Here is a 17,963-nt window from a genome sequence, read left to right as displayed (position 1 = left end):
TGAACTGCTTGATTTTGTTCTGCCTCCCACATGTTCTGTAGCAGGCAGGAGACGCAGAGGTGGCGCCCACACACCCTGCTCCACCCCAACGGGGAGCCCTAACTTAATGCCGCTCGGCCCTTCCTGGATCCTGGGCACTGCGTCAGCTCCCCTCCCATCGCAGCCAGTTGGGAATTGAGGCTGTGGGCACTGCCTTGTGTCTCATGCTCAGAGCTGGCCACAGGGGCTGGTGAACCGTTCCTGGCTCCTGGGGCAGGGGAACAGCCCCACGTACCTGCTGTCCAGCTCCATGGTAGTGGAGGGCGGTGCTGGGCAGGCAGCCTGGTCCCAGCTGGTGGCTCTGCGAAGCCAGAACTCGTAGTCGGTCTCCAGGTTCTGGTGCAGGAAGAGAACTGCCGAGGGAGAGCAAGCGGAGGGGGCTCCCAGACCCTCTCTGACCCCCAGGCCAGGGCGCCAGTGTGTGTGTGTGTGTGTGGGGGGGGCTATTCGTGCTCCAGCACAGCCTAATAAAGGGCCCCGGAGAAAAGGCACAGTACTGGGGGAGGGGCGGGGTGCCAGGGCTGGGGCTGGCCCTGGAGGGGGAGGAGGCAGGGTGCTGGAGAAGGGCTCAGTGTTGGGGGAGGGTGATAACTTGTATGGTTAGTTGCCCAATCACACTTTGGTCCATTATGAAATACATGTAAGAGCTCAAATAACCAGTGTCAGTCAGATTGACGGCCCTAGGTCCGTAGTAGCTAATACGGGGAAGAGGTTCTGTGCCATCCCAGTCACCAGGAAGCCGGCGTGAGCAGTGTTCTTACATTCTCCTTAGCAAGGGAGCTCCGCGCACCTCCCGGAAGCGGCCAGCATGTCCCTGTGCACCCGAGGCACAGAGGCGGCCAGGGAAGCTCCAAGCGCTGGCTCCGCAGCTCCCCTTGGCTGGTGCCTCCGCCTAGGGGCTGGCTATGCCGGCCGCTCCCGGGAGCAGCACGGAGCCATGGCGGGCAGGGAGCCTGCCTTACCCCACTATACCGCCAACTGGGAGTCGGCTGAGGTAAGTGCCACCCAGCTGGAACCTACACCCTGAACCCCCTGCCCCAGGTCAGAACCCCACCCTGCACCCGCACTCTGCCCACACCCAACCCCCTGCCCTGAGCCCCTTCCTGCACCCCAAACCCCTCATCCAGGGCCCCACCCCAGAGCCTGCATCCCCAGCTGGAGCCCTCACCCCCTCCCATACTCCAAACCCCTTGGCCCCAGCCCAGAGGCCCCCCCTGCATCCTGAACCTCTCATTTCTGGACCCCACACTGCCTCCTGCACCAGCCCAGTGGAAGTGAGTGAGGGTGGGGGCTGGAAAGAGGGGAGGGGGGGCGGGGCAAGGGTGTTTCAGTTTTGTGCCATTAGAAAGTTGGTAACCGTAGCCTGGAGGCTTGGCCGGGTGGGTGGGGACCCCACTAGCCCTTGGCCTGGCTAGAGCTCAGCATAGGCACGGAGCTCCTGGGGCCCAGGGCAGACTCCGGACCCTCCGGGGCAGCCGCGGTACCTGAGGCCGGGGCTGGGGGCGGGACTAGGAGCAGAGGGTGGGGGCGGGAGTAGGGGGTGGGGATCCTGAAGGTGGCCCCACCCCGGCCGGCAGGGGGAGGATGGACCCTGTGTGGTAGATGGGCCCTTATGCCAAGGGGGGTATCTTAGTAGCTACTTTGCCTTACAGCACAGGGGAGAAGAGAAATGGGCATCAGGCTTGTTCTGGCCTCTCCTGGGGCCTAGGCCGTCTTTAACACTACATTATTTTGGTAATCTCCCTCTGGCTGGGTGGAGACTGTCCCCTCCCCCTGTAAGGGAGGGGGGGCTCTCAGCTCACCCAACCATAGGCCTCCGTCCTGGGCCTACACCCAGCCCCCTGCCTTTGAGTGCTTGGGGCAGTAGGACCTAAACTGCTGCTTCCCTGCTCATGCCTGACCTGGGCTGTGGTGCCACCTCCTCCATGAGCGCCTAGCACCAGCCAGCTTGCTCCACCCCCCGCGGGCTGGGGTCAGCCTGGCCTAGGGTCTAGGCCCAGGGAAGCAGCCAGCAAGGGGAGAGGAGGTCTGAGCCCGCTGCCTCTCAGACACATACCCCTCCCCCCCCAAATATATATACACACATCAAGCCTGCTCTGCACCCTCTCCCCGGCTCCACCGCTGCCTCCCCCATTTCTCTGGGCTGGGACCCAGCTTTGAGCCCTGGGGGCCAAAGACGCAGCCTCACTGCCTGTTGACAGCTCGGGGGGGGGGGGGGGAGGAGAGAGTGGGGTCAGGCTCTGGTACTGCCAGTACATTGGCCTGTGGCTTCCCCTGCCCTTCCTGTGAGAGATTCCTCTAAGCCCTGCCTTGGGGCGAGCTAGATCCAGGGCCATGCTTTCCGCTTGGGAGGGCTCGGGCCCTCCCAGCTCCCCTGTATGAGGCAAGCAGCCCCTCAGGGGCAGGAGCAGGGAGGGAATGGCACTTCCATGGGGAGGCTCTGCGGGGTCACAAACACCTACAAATAATCCAGCACCCCTGAGGAATCCAAAAGCTACTTTAATACATGAAAGTGGGTCCGATGTGAATAAGAAGGGCGAGGGGCTCCTGCAGCTGCTTGGCTATGCAGCCCCAGGCCAGCCCCTCTGGGCCAACACTGGCTGCACATTGTAGAGAGTGGGGAGAACATACATCAGGCGTGGACAATCCCGGCGGGGCTACACGCTTTGCATTCTACCAGCAAGAGGGCCAGAAGGCTGTGGTGGGCTGGAGAGGCGGGCAGGGCAAGCGCAAAGGTGAAGGGCAGGGATGCTGCCTCACTTCTCCTGGGCCAGACCAAGTTCCCCACACATTATTTCGGTTGCTCCTTCTTCTCACTGGCCTGTTTCTGCTTCTGCTGCATTATCTCAGAGTCTCTATTGGGAGAAAAGGAGCCTGTTAGCTGGTGGGCCAGGAGAGAGCAGCTGTGTCTGCGAGGGGCAGGGAAAGCATCTCAGGTTTTCTGGTAGCAAAAGTAGTAGTTTCTGGAGGCAGGATTTCAGCACATGAGGGAGCTACTGGCCAGAGCAGGAGTGGCAGCTCCAGGGCCCCCAAACTTCAGATTCAGGATAATTGAATTTGGAAACCTTGGGTGGGTGGATGGATTGGGGGTGTGGGGGGGAGAACGGGACACAACTAGTTGAGGGAGGTGGAGATACAACAGGGTCTTCTCAAAGCAGTAAGAAACAACACGGGATGAGGCCTCTGCTGGGGCACACAGGTGGTGGGTACATGCTGCTGGAGGACAGGGAGAGCAAGTTACTGAGCATGCCAGAGAAATCTGACTGATGAAAGAGACAGCATCCCAGAGAAGGGAAGACAGTGCAGGAGGGAGGAGAAATGAGAAAAGGGGGAGGCCGGACACTCATTCATTGTTATTTCAGAGAAAGCTGAATGGCAGGATGTTCTGCCCAGGGCCCAGCTCTATACACACTGCAGGTGAGAATGCTGGACTGTGACCCCCCATGCTGGCCCTGGTTCCCAGCAGAGGATGGTACTTCCATGGCTAGACCATGGACGGACACAGCAGGCAGGGGCCCAGGGCCCTTTGAGCATGAACCTCTCTTAGAAGGGAGCCAAGACCCTGCTTCCTAGGAGCCCTCCAGAAGCAGCTCTGGCAGGTGGAGTTGCTGCAGGGAGCATGGGGCTGCAGCCCCAATCAGGAACCTGGGAGAGAACAAAGCCAGCCTCTTGCCTCTTCCTCTCATCATGGATAGTTAGTTACCTCTGCTTCCGGGCAGCCGCCGACAGGCCGTCATCGCGCCGCTTCCCCTTGCCCGAGTCAGTCTGCTTCTTCATGTGCTTCTGACGGGCCAGTTCACGCTGGTTACCGCCTGCAATGACACCAGCAGAAGACTGACTCGCTGCACCCTGGATGAGATAAGGCCCCAAGACCCAGCCCCATCAGACACCAGCTGCCCTCCCGTCTGAGGTAGTTCTGGAAGCAAGGAGCACAAGCCTGAGATGAGAGGTTACTGGGAGGTCCCCCGGTGCCAGCGCTCAGGCTGGGTTACTGGCACAGCTGTCAGTTCAGAGAAGGGTCACTTGACCACCTGTCTTGAAGAACAAACTTGTCAGTATCCAAGGGGCAGCAGCACTGCACTCTACGCGGGCAGTCCCCATGGAGCCCCAGGGAAGGGCTGTTCAGGGCGGGGCAGCTGGGTGTGTGCCTTGAAGAGCCCGGTTCATTCAACAGCCGAGGCAGCAGCCGCTGGAGCAGGTGTGCAGAGAACAGTAACTTGTGCAGGTGCGTGAAGTGCTGCACCTAGAAGCCCCACCGCGCTGTGGCACCGGTGCTGCCAGCCCACTAGCAGAGGGAGCTGGCGCTGCTTCCAACGGGCCGGGATACAAAACCCAGGCTCTTTAAGCAACGTTTCAGTCAGCACTGAGAGGCTGACGCCTTGGACCCCCCCAGGCCACAGCCTCCGGCTCTCACAAGTGGGGCTGCCTACTCCCACCCCCCCGGTCCCCACATAACCCTCTGGGCTCCCCTGATCTGTGGAAACCTTCGCCCCACTCCCCACAGACAGCCCTAGGCAGCCCAGCTCCATACCCCCCTGCTCCCCACATAACCCCCTGGGCTCCCCTGATCCCCAGAAACCTCCTCCCTAGACTCCCCCCCCCAGACAGCCCCAGGCAGCCCAGCCCCACACCCCCCTGCTCCCCACATAACCCCCTGGGCTCCCCTGATCCCCAGAAACCTCCCCCCACTCCCCCCACAGACAGCCCTGGGCAGCCCAGCCCCATACCCCCCTGCTCCCCACATAACCCCCTGGGCTCCCCTGATCCCCAGAAACCTCCCCCCTAGAGTCCCCCCACAGACAGCCCTGGGCAGTCCAGCCCCATACCCCCCTGCTCCCCACATAACCCCCTGGGCTCCCCTGATCCCCAGAAACCTCCCCCCTAGACTCCCCCCAGACAGCCCTGGGCAGCCCAGCCCCATACCCCCCTGCTCCCCACATAACCCTCTGGGCTCCCCGATCCCCAGAAACCTCCCCCCTAGACAGCCCTAGGCAGCCCAGCCCCATACCCCCCTGCTCCCCACATAACCCCCTGGGCTCCCCTGATCCCCAGAAACCTCCCCCCTAGACAGCCCTAGGCAGCCCAGCCCCACACCCCCCTGCTCCCCACATAACCCCCTGGGCTCCCCTGATCCCCAGAAACCTCCCCCCTAGACTCCCCCCCCCAGACAGCCCTGGGCAGCCCAGCCCCACCCCCCCTGCTCCCCACATAACCCCCTGGGCTCCCCTGATCCCCAGAAACCTCCCCCCTAGACTCCCCCACAGACAGCCCTGGGCAGCCCAGCCCCACCCCCCCTGCTCCCCACATAACCCCCTGGGCTCCCCCGATCCCCAGAAACCTCCCCCCTAGACTCCCCCCCCAGACAGCCCAGCCCCACACCCCCCTGCTCCCCACAAGATCCCCAGAAACCTCCCCTCTAGACTCCCCCCACAGACAGCCCCGGGCAGCCCAGCCCCACACACCCCTGCTCCCCACATAACCCCCTGGGCTCCCCTGATCCCCAGAAACCTCCCCCCTAGACTCCCCCCCCCAGACAGCCCCGGGCAGCCCAGCCCCACACCCCCCTGCTCCCCACATAACCCTCTGGGCTCCCCTGATCCACAGAAACCTCCCCCCTAGACTCCCCCCACAGACAGCCCCGGGCAGCCCACCCCCACACACCCCTGCTCCCCACATAACCCCCTGGGCTCCCCTGATCCCCAGAAACCTCCCCCCTAGACTCCCCCCCCAGACAGCCCCGGGCAGCCCAGCCCCACACCCCCCTGCTCCCCACATAACCCTCTGGGCTCCCCTGATCCACAGAAACCTCCCCCCTAGACTCCCCCCACAGACAGCCCTGGGCAGCCCAGCCCCACCCCCCCTGCTCCCCACATAACCCCCTGGGCTCCCCCGATCCCCAGAAACCTCCCCCCTAGACTCCTCCCCCCCAGACAGCCCTAGGCAGCCCAGCCCCACACCCCCCTGCTCCCCACATAACCCCCTGGGCTCCCCTGATCCCCAGAAACCTCCCCCCTAGAGTCCCCCCCCCCAGACAGCCCTGGGCAGCCCAGCCCCACCCCCCCTGCTCCCCACATAACCCCCTGGGCTCCCCTGATCCCCAGAAACCTCCCCCCTAGACTCCCCCACAGACAGCCCTGGGCAGCCCAGCCCCACCCCCCCTGCTCCCCACATAACCCCCTGGGCTCCCCCGATCCCCAGAAACCTCCCCCCTAGACTCCCCCCCCAGACAGCCCAGCCCCACACCCCCCTGCTCCCCACAAGATCCCCAGAAACCTCCCCTCTAGACTCCCCCCACAGACAGCCCCGGGCAGCCCAGCCCCACACACCCCTGCTCCCCACATAACCCCCTGGGCTCCCCTGATCCCCAGAAACCTCCCCCCTAGACTCCCCCCCCAGACAGCCCCGGGCAGCCCAGCCCCACACCCCCCTGCTCCCCACATAACCCTCTGGGCTCCCCTGATCCACAGAAACCTCCCCCCTAGACTCCCCCCACAGACAGCCCCGGGCAGCCCACCCCCACACACCCCTGCTCCCCACATAACCCTCTGGGCTCCCCTGATCCACAGAAACCTCCCCCCCAGACTCCCCCCACAGACAGCCCCGGGCAGCCCACCCCCACACACCCCTGCTCCCCACATAACCCTCTGGGCTCCCCTGATCCCCAGAAACCTCCCCCCTAGACTCCCCCCCCAGACAGCCCCGGGCAGCCCAGCCCCACACCCCCCTGCTCCCCACATAACCCCCTGGGCTCCCCTGATCCCCAGAAACCTCCCCCCTAGACTCCCCCCCCAGACAGCCCCGGGCAGCCCAGCCCCACACCCCCCTGCTCCCCACATAACCCTCTGGGCTCCCCCGATCCCCAGAAACCTCCTCCCTAGACAGCCCTGGGCAGCCCAGCCCCATACCCCCCTGCTCCCCACATAACCCTCTGGGCTCCCCTGATCCACAGAAACCTCCCCCCCAGACTCCCCCCAGACAGCCCTGGGCAGCCCAGCCCCATACCCCCCTGCTCCCCACATAACCCCCTGGGCTCCCCTGATCCCCAGAAACCTCCCCCCTAGACTCCCCCCAGACAGCCCTGGGCAGCCCAGCCCCACACACCCCTGCTCCCCACATAACCCTCTGGGCTCCCCTGATCCACAGAAACCTCCCCCCCAGACTCCCCCCACAGACAGCCCCGGGCAGCCCAGCCCCACACACCCCTGCTCCCCACATAACCCTCTGGGCTCCCCTGATCCCCAGAAACCTCCTCCCTAGACTCCCCCCAGACAGCCCTGGGCAGCCCCCCTCCCAAGCCCCGCCCCCACACCCCCGGCAGGGCCGGGCCGGGGCCGCCCGGCACCTACGGGTCATGGCTCCGCTCGGCTGCGTCCGCTCAGCGGCCACGTCCCGGGCCCCACCCAGGGCCGCTCCGCGTCAGCGAGGCCACAAGCTGCCCAACCGGCACCTCGGCCCCGCCCCCTGGAGGCTCCTCATTGGCTCGACGCAGTGAGGGGCGGACTTGGGAGTCGGGTTTATGATTGGCTACAGAAAGGGGCGGGGTTGAGGGCCAGGCGCTGGGGGTGGGGTGAGCTCCAGGTGTTGGGGTGCGGGTCTAGGTGCTCGGGGGGTCCAGGTGCTCTGGGGGTGCTGTGATGGGGGAGGTCCAGGCGCTCTGGGGGTGCTGTGTTGGGGGTTGTGGGGGAGGTCCTGGCGCTCTGGGGGTGCTGTGATGGGGGTTGTGGGGGAGGTCCTGGCGCTCTGGGGGTGCTGAGTTGGGGGTTGTGGGGGAGGTCCTGGCGCTCTGGGGGTGCTGGGTTGAGGTCCAGGGTTGAGGTCCAGGCACTTGGGGGTGGGGGATGAGGCCTGGAGTGCAGCCCTCTGCACGCCCCAATCCCCACGCTGAGATCAGGCCTGGCTGCAGGGCGCTGGCTAAACAACAGCCACGTTTATTTACAGACACACAGGTCACTGCTAAAGTCCTGTCAGCTGGTGATCCTGGCTTCACTGGGAATGTGGCCTGCATCCTGTGCTGGACACCCCAGGACTCGCACAGGAGGAGTTGATGGGATGACACCTCCCTGGGCCCCCCCTTTGCTGTGGGAGGGGCTGTAAACCCCCTGCATCCCTCGTGTCCTTGGGTAGTCTCAGCTCCGTGTTGTCAGGAAGATGGAGGTCACTGTGCTGCCCAGAGCCACGGCCACAGCACCAAAAAGCAGCTTCCAGGGGGTGACCTGGAAAAAACAGGAGGCAACTCAGCTAGTGTCCTTCAATGGCTGTGGGCCATTGGGGTCCATCTGCAAGAGGAGAGAGAGAGATGGAGAGAATGAGCTTCACAACAGCCCCCTGCACGGCAAGAACCCCACAAGGCAGCCTGGGGCCTGGCCGTGTGAGGCTGGCCATGGGCAGGGCTCACCAAGCCTGTTGTCTTCGGAGGAGAGTGCAGCCCCTGTACCTAGGAGATGGAGGTTCTCTTTCCATTTCTGACTCCACAGGTCATCTGAATGGGCTGTGGTCTCGCTACTTGTGATTCAGGGACAGTGATGCTGACCTGCCTCGTAGGGAGAGGGTGTAGCTAAGATGGTTGTTGTGTGTCAAGAGTTTTGAGATGATAGGGGCGGGCCAAGGAAGGCTCTGATTCATCTCCCTCCCCACAACCCGACTGCCAGCCAGGCTGCTTGTTCCTGTCTTAGTTTCTGGGTTCCATTGCTGGGTTAAAACAAGGAGGAGTCCTTGTGGCACCTTAGAGACTAACATTTATTTGGGCATAAGCTTTCGTGGGCTAGAGCCCACTTCATCAGATGCACGGAGTGAAAAATACAGGCGCAGGTATAAAGACATGAAAGGATGGGGGTCGCTTTACCAAGTGTGAGGTCAGTCTAGTGAGATAAATCAATGAACAGCAGGATACCAAGGGAGGAAAAATAACCTCTGAAGTGGTAAGAGAGCGGCCCATCACAGGCAGTTGACAAGAAGGTGTGAGTCTCTGCAGCCTTCCAGCCCATCCCTGCACAATGCCAGATGGGGCTGGGAGTGTCTGCATGGGCCCTAGCGAGGCAGGGACCTAGTGAATGGGTGCGATGGGGTGTGCAAGCCCCACACTGATCAGGGCTAAGGACCAGCCCTCGGCCCAGACAGTTCTGCCCAGCTGCCCCTGCCGGACATGCTCTCGGTGGAGGCTGAGCTCCAAGGGGGCAGCTCAGCTCAGTCTGGGGGGCAGTTGTGTGTTGCAGGCTCCTGACGAGAAGCTGCTGGGCCCCGGGTGGTTTGGCCCAGGCCCTGCTGCCAAGCCACCGCAGAGGATGGATGGCATCGATGAGCCATGATGGAGAGAGGAACACCCTCTGGAGGGGACCTGAGAGGACTCCAGGGAGAACGTAAGAGGGCACCAGCAGAGGATGGGTGGCATCGATGAGCCATGATGGAGAGAGGAACACCTCTGGAGGGGACCTGAGAGGACTCCAGGGAGAACGTAAGAGGGCACCAGCAGAGGAAGCCAGGATAGGAAGTGGCCCAGGGAGCAGGTGTATGCCGCACATTTTTTAACTACCATTTGATGGGCTCTGGGCTGGAACCTGGTGGAGCAGCGAGGTCCTGGGTTCCTCTACCCAGGCCCTGGCCTCTTGCCGCTGGATCAGACACACCTCCCTCCCAGTCCCCCAACAATGAAGACCTGGGTTCTGCACCATCAGCATCTGCCCTGGGGAGAGCATAGGGAATTATAAGAGGCCCCATGGCTCCTTTCCGCAGTGCTAGCATCCACCCGCCAGCTTTCTGCTCACATACACAAACCAGCAGGCGCCCCCCGTGTGTAGACCATGCTCTCCTGTTCATGGGCAACAGGGGAAGTGTCTCCACCCAAGAAGAGGTGACATAGCCTCTACCTGAGCCTTCCAGCTGGGAATGAATCACTCTGGTAAAACTCAGGGCCTTGGGCCAGGATGACAGGAGTCACAGCCAGGCAGGCAGGTTGGGCAAGGCAGGGCCTGAGGTGATCAGGCTTTGGCTGCAGACACAGGCGTAACTGCGACCAGGGGCAGTAACGGGGAGGCCGAGTTCTTGTGCCGGAGCAGGAGCAGCACCAGCACCCTGGTTGGGCCAAGCCTACATACCCATGCGCTCTGGCGTGCTGCTGGCTGCACCAGGCCGTCCACGCCTGTGGGGGCAGGGCGTTCCGGCTGCCCTTTCTGACGCTTCGCTAGCTTTGAGAGCTCAGCGTGGATTGCCTGGAAGAGACCAAGAGAGGACAGCAGGTCGTTAACCCTGGAGGGCTCCACTTGCTTCCTTCCGGAGCACGGGGAGGGGGCTTTTTGTCCTGCAACTGGCATTCCTCCTGCCTCTCAAACCTTTTATATGGCAGCAGCTTTAGTGGGAATCTGGTTGAGTTCACTCCTGGTTAGTCAGGGCTCCTGGCCTCTATTTCCTGTTCTGCCACTGACCTGTATGACCTTGGGTAGGTCACTGCCCCCTGGGCCCGTAACACCTGGCTAAAGCACTTTGGGATCCCTGAGTGAAATAAGCAGGATACCGGCTACCCCTGTAAATGTGCTGCTTGCTGGCAGTGCACGGTGAGCTCTCCCCTTGGAGCCAGGAGGGAGGGCCCCTCGCTGCCCACCCGCTCCAGGGAGAGTGGATAATTCAGGAATTAGGCTCTGCTCTTTACCTTTGTGGTGGGCTCTAGCTGGAGGGCTCTCTTTAGGGTATTCATGGCTTCCTGGTCCTCTCCTCGTTCTGACAGCAGCTGGGAGACAGAGGAGACGGTAAAGAAAAGAAGGGAAACCGATCAGGAGGCATAGAGCTATGGGGGATGGGACGCAGTGATAAGGGGGAAGGGCTCACTGGAGAGAGCCTCAGATACACCCAGAGGAAGAGCCGTTTGGTTACTAACTCCCAGTACTTTCCTCTTGGCTCCTCTTCCTTCTCTCCTGCTGCCCATTCTCCCCCTGCCCCCGTCTCTCTTTGCTTTCTCAGACAGTCCCTTTGGGGTAAGGCAGGGTGCTCAGACTGGGGTTTGTGACCCCTCAGGCGGTCGTGAGCTGTCAGCCTCCACCGCCAAGGCCCGCTTCGCCGCCTGCATTTATAAGTGTTAAATATAAAGGAGTGTTGTTAACGTATAAGGGGGGTTGCATTCAGAGGCTTGCTTTGTGAAAGGGGTCACCAGTACAAAGGTTTGAGAACCGCTGGTGTAACGGTCTCCAACCCAGACTCAGAGCAGTTGGAGAAAGAGGGCCTGACTGGTGAGATCTCATCCTGGAACCTGCAGATCCAATGCTTCTAGTCTCCCTCCCCTCCATCTCCTACCAGCCTTTTCCCTCCTCTCCGGGTCTGTGCCCGTCTGCTGGGTTCCCTTGACGTGGGCGCTGGGCTGTACCTTGCCTTTCCTGTAGAGAGCCTTCACGTTGTTGGGGTCGATGTGCAGCACTGCAGTGCATGATGCCAACGCCTCCTCAAACAGCTGCAGCTTCAGCTGGGCGGCCGCACAGTTATTAAGACATTTCACTTGATGCTCTTGCAGCTCCTCTTCCTCCTCGGGGCTCGGAGGGACTGGGAATGAGCCCAACAACAAGGCGGTCAAAGCCAGCTGGGACAAGTGTGTTCTGCAGCTCACTCAGAACGTGCAACCCCAGTCCTGTGCCAGCCTCTGATCTCGGACTCTCTCCCTGCTAATCCCAGACCCTCTTAGGGTGAAGCCCCCAGTTTCCCCTCCACGCAACTCATGTGCCCCGAGCCCAGGTGGCCTCTTATTTTACCTGCACCAGGTGAGTCCAGGATGCCCAGGGCCAGCTGGTAGGATCGCATGGCCCGCTGGTACTCCTCCCGCTCAAAGTGGAAGTTCCCTCGCTCCCTCTTCTGCTTGCTGAGGCCGATTCGCGCAGAGGGTGGCAGGAGCCCCGGATCGGGGCTGTCCCGGATCTGCAGCAGGGTCACCTCATACAGTAATGAGGCATCCGATGGGATATCAGGGTCCCTGGGGGGAGGAAGTGAGATTTTTGCCTTTCCCCAGTACTCCCTTCCCTGGGCTCCTGCCTTCTGGGAGTCAGGGTGCAGAACTCCTTGGCTTCTGGAACCCCGGAATCACAAACAGTGTGGATAGCTGTGATTTTACTAGGGACAGCTGGGCCAGGACGACAGGACCCCTCCAGGCAACCAGCGCCTGGATTACTCTTTGTTCCTTTTGCCAAAGGAACAGTGAGGGGTGGGCAGCACCTTGCAGCTCTAAGCCCAGAGCAGGGAGAGGATCAACCACAGCCTACCTGCCCAGGTGACCGTAAGCATACAGGAAGCTGGTGAGCAGGAAGGACACCTCTCCTAGCTGCATGGACTGGACACCGAGCTCCAGAGCCTGTAGAGGGGGTCAGAGTAGAGTGGTTTATTCCTGCCCCAAGGCATGCACCCATTGCACTGCATGGAGGCTCCCCTTGGCCCAGCGTGTTTGACATGGCATGCTGCAGAGAAGTTAGAGCTCAGCAGTGCCTATGCTGAGTTCCACCATCTGCCTCCTGGCTTGGAGGGAGGTGACTGGCTCCTGGTGCTGGGCGTTCTGGGGTCTCTACTCCTCTCCGTTGCATGCCAGAGTCAGGGGAGGAATCTGCCCCACAGGGCCCCATTCTTGTGGCATCTGTTCCCTTCCTGCTGCGGATACGTGGGTGGAACCGTGAGGGGGTGTGGTAGAGAAGGGTGGAAGGGTCAGATCAGGTTCTGAATTGCAGCTGAGCTGCTGGGCCCTGCACCAATAGCAGGGCGTGGGATGGATGTGGGGTTCTCTTCCCCCTGACTGGGGACTCACCTCTGGGCAGAGATGTGAAACTGGGAGTCTCTCTCCTCTGAGGAACCCTGGGGTCAGGATGAGATGGGAAGTCTCATCGACTTCCCCTGCCCCCACCTTGCCCCAAGGGATGTAGATTCTAGCCGGACCCAGAGGGGCTTCTTGGCAAGAATCATTTTCTGTAGCTGTCCTCACAGGCTTCGAGGTGTTGGCTGAGCCACAAGCAGCATGGGGGGCGGGAGCAGCAGTGCCGCAGAATAGGTGTGCAAGCAGGGTGTAAGCCAGCGGCCCCTGGGGGGTCTGGCAGCAACACTTGTCCCTACACCTCACTTGCTTGTCATGTATATCCCCAAAGGTGGCATGTGAGCTATCACTGGGAAATGAATAGCTCACTGCTCATTAATATCCTTGTGTGATGTCTGTCCTGGGGGTGTACGAACAGTTACGTATGTGCTAGACTTGTGTTCTCAGCCATGCACACAGGCCTAGTCTGCCCTAGACACTGCAATGTATTTGCTTGGCTGACCAGCCTTGGCGTCAGGCAGGGAGAATGAAGGTGCATTTATAATCTAAGGTCAATAGAGCCATCTGGCTACCAAGGGGAGGAGGTAAGAAGGCAACTATCACCAGTGGGCAGGGAAGGAAACAGCATGACATCTTATCTGAGAATGCACGTCAGTGGTTTACGGGACTCTACAGCCAGGCCGTAAGTAGTTGAGTCAGTGGATTGTGTACAATATTAGTGCTATACACGTGTATCGAGTATGAAAGCTGATGACACCCTGGTGATTACCATCTTTGTAAGGTATCTCTATTAACACTGTATGAGGAACTGTGGATGCTCACAGATATTCTGCTTTATAGTCTGTGACCAAACAAAGGGAAAACAGGCTGTCTCCCAATGACGTCAAACAAGGTGTGACCAAAACCAATGGAAGCCCCAGTTACATACAGCTCAATGGGATAGGAAGTACACAGCAGGGAAGACCAGCCTGGGGTCATCTGAGTCTGGGGACAAAACAGTGAGTTTGGGGAGAGAAAAGAAGCCATCTTGGCATCCCTCACTGGCCAGACACAAGGGGCTAGCACTCTGCAAGCTGAGAAAGACGGGTCCTTCAGCCAAGGGGATTGGAGTCTCGAGGAACTGAATATAGGTGAAAAAACTGCCTCGGCAAGGGTCTTTCACCTAGGAAGCCAAGGGAAACCGCCCCTTGTACTTCTGTGGATGGTGACTGAGGGACAGTTGGCCATGGCTGGAAAGAAAAAGATTAGTAAGAAATCTACCTTGACCCAAGGCTGGAGCTGGTTGAGTTAAGTCTAGGCCACCAGAAAATGTATTTGACTTGAATCTGCTTGTAATCCCTTTGGCTTTATCCCTTGTACTTGAACTCACATAAAACCTCTCTCTTTTGTTAATAAACGTACTTTACTTTTAATCTAAACCAGCCCTGAGCTGGGTTTGAAGTAATCGTTAGCAGCTTGTTGCCTTAACTGGAGTTGTGTTTTTGTCTCTTTAAAGGAGCAATGGAGCTTACTACTCCTCTGAACGTTCCAGGAGAGGGCTGGACGCTTCAGGGCAGACGGTTTGGGGGAAATTCGGGACTGGGGTGTGGTGGGGTCACTTGGTGAACAGTCACCAAGGCTGGTGGAGACCTGAGTGTGGCTGGGGTGTAACAAACCAGCTGCTGGAGTCAGAGTTGCTGAGCCCGGACTGTGCGGGCTTGTCTGCTGGCTGGGAGAGTCCAGACAGGCAGCTACAGCAGTAGAGTGTTTTAAGGCCCTCAGGGTTACAGGACAAGTGAGGAGAGAACCTCGGACTAGTCTGAATTGCACCCCAAACTGTGACCGGGAACCCATGGCATTAACCTGGCCTGGGGGGCAGATGAGTCAGCCCTCCCCTTGTTATACATGGCATGTGTTATACACCAGTAACGTGCTTGGCTCTGCAGCAAACCCCAAAAGGCAGTCAGTCCTTGTCGCTGAGGGGGACTCCCAATCCGGGGAGCCCAGAGGCACCCCGAGGAGCAGCTGTTGGGCTTTTGTCTGTCTCTTCCTCAGCTCTGACTTTGCCTTGTGGCTCTCACATTTACCAAGGGGCTGCTGGTAGGAAGCAAGAGCCACCCCAAAGTGCACATCCCCTCTGGGCAGCCCAGTACATCTTGCATCTAGGTGGGGCAGGGTCTGGCTCCATTTTCATCCCTTCGGTCACTTTTAGCAAGTGATCACAAGAACAGGGCCTTGGTAGGGCCTGCAAGCCATTGTGTGAGGCTGGATCCTGTGCAACCCCACAGCCCTCTCGCTCCCTCCTTCCCAGGTTCAGTTACTACCATCGCAGCTGTGTGCGCGTTTGAATAGGATTCTAGAGCCTGCAGTTGGCTGCTACTTCAGTTGACACTTAGGCATGCACCATAAATGCCTGGGTTACCCGCCTGTGGGCGCGCTGAGCTCAGGGACTGGAAGGGCCCAGGAAGGATTTTTAGACAACAAATCCTGCACTTGGTAGGGGGTTAGACTGGATGACTCTTGCAGATGGTCCCTTGGTACCCTGTGGATCTGTGATTCTCATTGGCTGGACTGGCCCCCTGGGCAGCTTTCCAGCCAGTCAGCCCTTCCCATGGGCTGAACCCAGGAGCTGGGAATTACCGCCAGGAGTTTATTTGCCTCCCTGTTTATGCCCCAGCTCTGTAAGGGGCCAGCACAGCCAGGAAGGGGTTTTGTTACTCCCTTGCACAGCTGGCAGGGGGAGCACAAGTGTGTTGAGTACGTTTTACACAGTCTATTTCTTTGCAACAGCAAGATGGGATCAGAAGAACATGGACACTGATGCCTATGGCTGGAGTCAGGCATTTAAAAACTGGCAAATGCCAACCTCCAGGGGCACCAAACCATCCAGCCTCGATGGTGACTCTGTCCTTAGGGTGCAGGAGGAGACCAGACCTGTATGACGTCCCCCTGCTCCAGGATGAAAGTCAGCTTCGGGTCCTTCTCCACCAGGCTTCCATCCTCCAGGACTCCCAGCAGCTTCACAGTCACCTCCTGGCCTGGCTGGGGTCTGCTGGCCTCTCCTTGGCCTTCTCTCACCAACAACTTCCTCAGGAATCGGTCCTCTTGGGGAAGCAAACAGGGAGAGGGGAATCAGTCCAGGGGAACAGGAGCCCCTGCCACAGGACCTGTGGGACTCCCCTGGGCAGAGAGGGACCCGTTCTTCCCTCTCCAGCCGGGGCATTCCTCGCTCTCCCTCCCCTCAAGGGGCTCCTTGAATATGAGGAGATATACCTATCTCATGGAACTGGAAGGGACCCTGAAAGGTCATCAAATCCAGCCCCCTGCCTTCACTAGCAGGGCCAAGTACTGATTTTGCCCCAGATCCTTAAGTGGCCCCTTCAAGCATTGAACTCACAACCCTGGGTTTAGCAGGCCAATGCTCAAACCACTGAGCTATCCCTCCTTCATATTAGACCCCTTGTTTTAGTGCTTCCGCTCTTGGCTCTGCGGCATTGGTCAGCGAGGGGGAACCTCAAGGAGGTGACTGCACCTCCCTAAGGGCAGCTCTGCTTTATTAGGTGTATTACGGTAGCATCGAGATCGGTGCCCCGCAGGGCCGGGCGCTGCCCAGGCACAGGCGCGATGGGCCCTGCCCCAGAGTCTGTTTACAGCAGGCAGAGCCAGTCTGTGAGGAAGCAACTTGCCCAAGGTCACCCAGCGGCTCAGCCAGGACTAGAACCCAGTTCTCCCGAGTCCCAGACCCTTGCCCTGCCCACCAGCCTGCACTGTTTTACAGGCACGTTTCTCTTGGCAGCAATTCTGTGGCCTAGAAACCGGCCAGGGCCATTGAAGCTCAGCTGCTGGAGTTCAGGGCCCCACCCCCTCTGCCCAGCGTGCCACTCAACAGCCCTGAAGGGGTCAGAGATGCCCCATGCTCAACACTTGGGGTCTGTGCACCCCACAGAAGGCTCATCCAGTCCATGCTGCCCCAGGCTGGCTAGTCACATGGCACTGTGCCAGGCACAGCTGGCCAGCCAGAGACCCACCATCCAGCAGGGCCGTGCCCCCATGCCGCACTGCAATCCAGTGCCAGCCGGGGGCCAGCCAAGCGAAATGTGGTAGTGACAATGCCAGGGTGGGTGCTCCGGGAGCCCGTCAGCTCTCGGCCTTGCTCTCAAGAGTAACTCAGGGGTTGTGCAGCAGAGAGGATGGGGGGCAGATGGGAGCTTCCGTAAAAGTGGCTCTGGGGTCTTGTTTTCCAGTCACCCCTTCCCACCTTCCCTCCCCCTGTCCTGCTGACTCACCTGTGACATCTGCCCAGCCAGCGGCCGCGAACAGCTCCCCGAAGCGGCCTAGCTTTGGCCCCAGCAGGCGCTCCAGCCCCTGGTAGAATTGTTGCTCCTCCTCCTGGGGCAGGGGGGCCTCAACTGTAGTATGGGGCAGGAGGAACTTGACCACCCTCCCCAGACAAGGGCTCCCCGCCAGCTCCTGGGCTGCCTGGCTCGCTGCTGGCTCAGCTGATGCTGGCTGGTTGGCACGCCGGCTCTCCTCTGCTTCCTCCTTCCCCACCTGCGACATCTCCAGAGGCTCCTGGGCTCTGGCCCCGGGAGAGGGGTGGTCTCCCACAGGCACCCCCGCAAGTCCCAGGCCAGCCCCGGCAGACTCACAGCCCAGCTCTCCCAGGGGCTCTTCCCAGCCAGCGACCAGGAGAGGCTGCAGCTGGGGTGTCTGGGCAGCGACTGCCCTGCCCCGGCTCTAATGCCATCACGGCCTTTGCCAGGCTGATTAGCATAAGCCCCCCGCATCCCAGGGCCTGGCTGCGCTAAGCCCGGATCTGCCTGGCCAGGGCTCCCGGGAGCTGCCCCTCGCTGAGCCTCTGCACGGGGGGAGCCGGGCTCGGCCGCAGGGTGCCCAGGTGCGGGGCGCGGACACCGGCCCAGAGCCCGGCACCCCACCCGCCGGGCGGGCTCCTGCTGTGTGCCCGGGGCCCGATCCTGGCCCAGCCCCTCGGGGCCGTCAATGCCCAGGGGCCGCGGCAGGGGGCGGCCCGGGGGGGGGCAGCGGGCCGGGATTGCACAGTGCGGGACGCTGCTAATGCGATTAGGAGATTGGCTCGGGCTGCCGCAAAAATAGCCCCGGCGGGCGATTGCCCCGCCCCCGCCCAGCAATGGCCCCGCCCCTCTCCGCTAGGCCC

General features: G+C 60.8%; 2 protein-coding genes across 3 annotated transcripts; both read right to left on the bottom strand.

Moving 5' to 3' along the window:
• Window positions 1-2,518: 2,518 nt before the first annotated feature.
• On the bottom strand, window positions 2,519-7,542 carry SERF2 (small EDRK-rich factor 2). 2 transcript variants are annotated; one of them, XM_065559079.1, is made up of 4 exons: window positions 7,386-7,509; window positions 3,977-4,070; window positions 3,743-3,851; window positions 2,519-2,894 (listed from the first exon to the last, which is right to left on the bottom strand). In XM_065559079.1, exons 3-4 carry the CDS (start codon window positions 3,814-3,816, stop codon window positions 2,831-2,833), a joined length of 138 nt encoding a protein of 45 aa, XP_065415151.1. In that variant the 5' UTR covers window positions 3,817-3,851; window positions 3,977-4,070; window positions 7,386-7,509; the 3' UTR covers window positions 2,519-2,830. The 2 variants fall into 2 exon arrangements, with proteins under 2 accessions (XP_065415151.1, XP_005300702.1); XM_005300645.4 differs by lacking the exon at window positions 3,977-4,070 and having other exon boundaries at window positions 7,386-7,542.
• Window positions 7,543-7,721: 179 nt separating this feature from the next.
• On the bottom strand, window positions 7,722-17,933 carry LOC101952771 (peptidyl-prolyl cis-trans isomerase FKBP8-like). Its single transcript, XM_024107181.3, has 8 exons — window positions 17,074-17,933; window positions 15,722-15,891; window positions 12,273-12,361; window positions 11,769-11,986; window positions 11,390-11,562; window positions 10,682-10,759; window positions 10,131-10,244; window positions 7,722-8,315 (listed from the first exon to the last, which is right to left on the bottom strand). Exons 1-8 carry the CDS (start codon window positions 17,345-17,347, stop codon window positions 8,274-8,276), a joined length of 1,158 nt encoding a protein of 385 aa, XP_023962949.2. The 5' UTR covers window positions 17,348-17,933; the 3' UTR covers window positions 7,722-8,273.
• Window positions 17,934-17,963: the final 30 nt, after the last annotated feature.

Source organism: Chrysemys picta, chromosome 10, assembly GCF_011386835.1.
Source record: "Chrysemys picta bellii isolate R12L10 chromosome 10, ASM1138683v2, whole genome shotgun sequence".
NCBI classification, from domain to species: domain Eukaryota; kingdom Metazoa; phylum Chordata; order Testudines; family Emydidae; genus Chrysemys; species Chrysemys picta.
The sequence above is the reverse complement of the archived record's forward strand: the minus strand, read 5'-3'. Positions and strand labels throughout refer to the sequence as shown.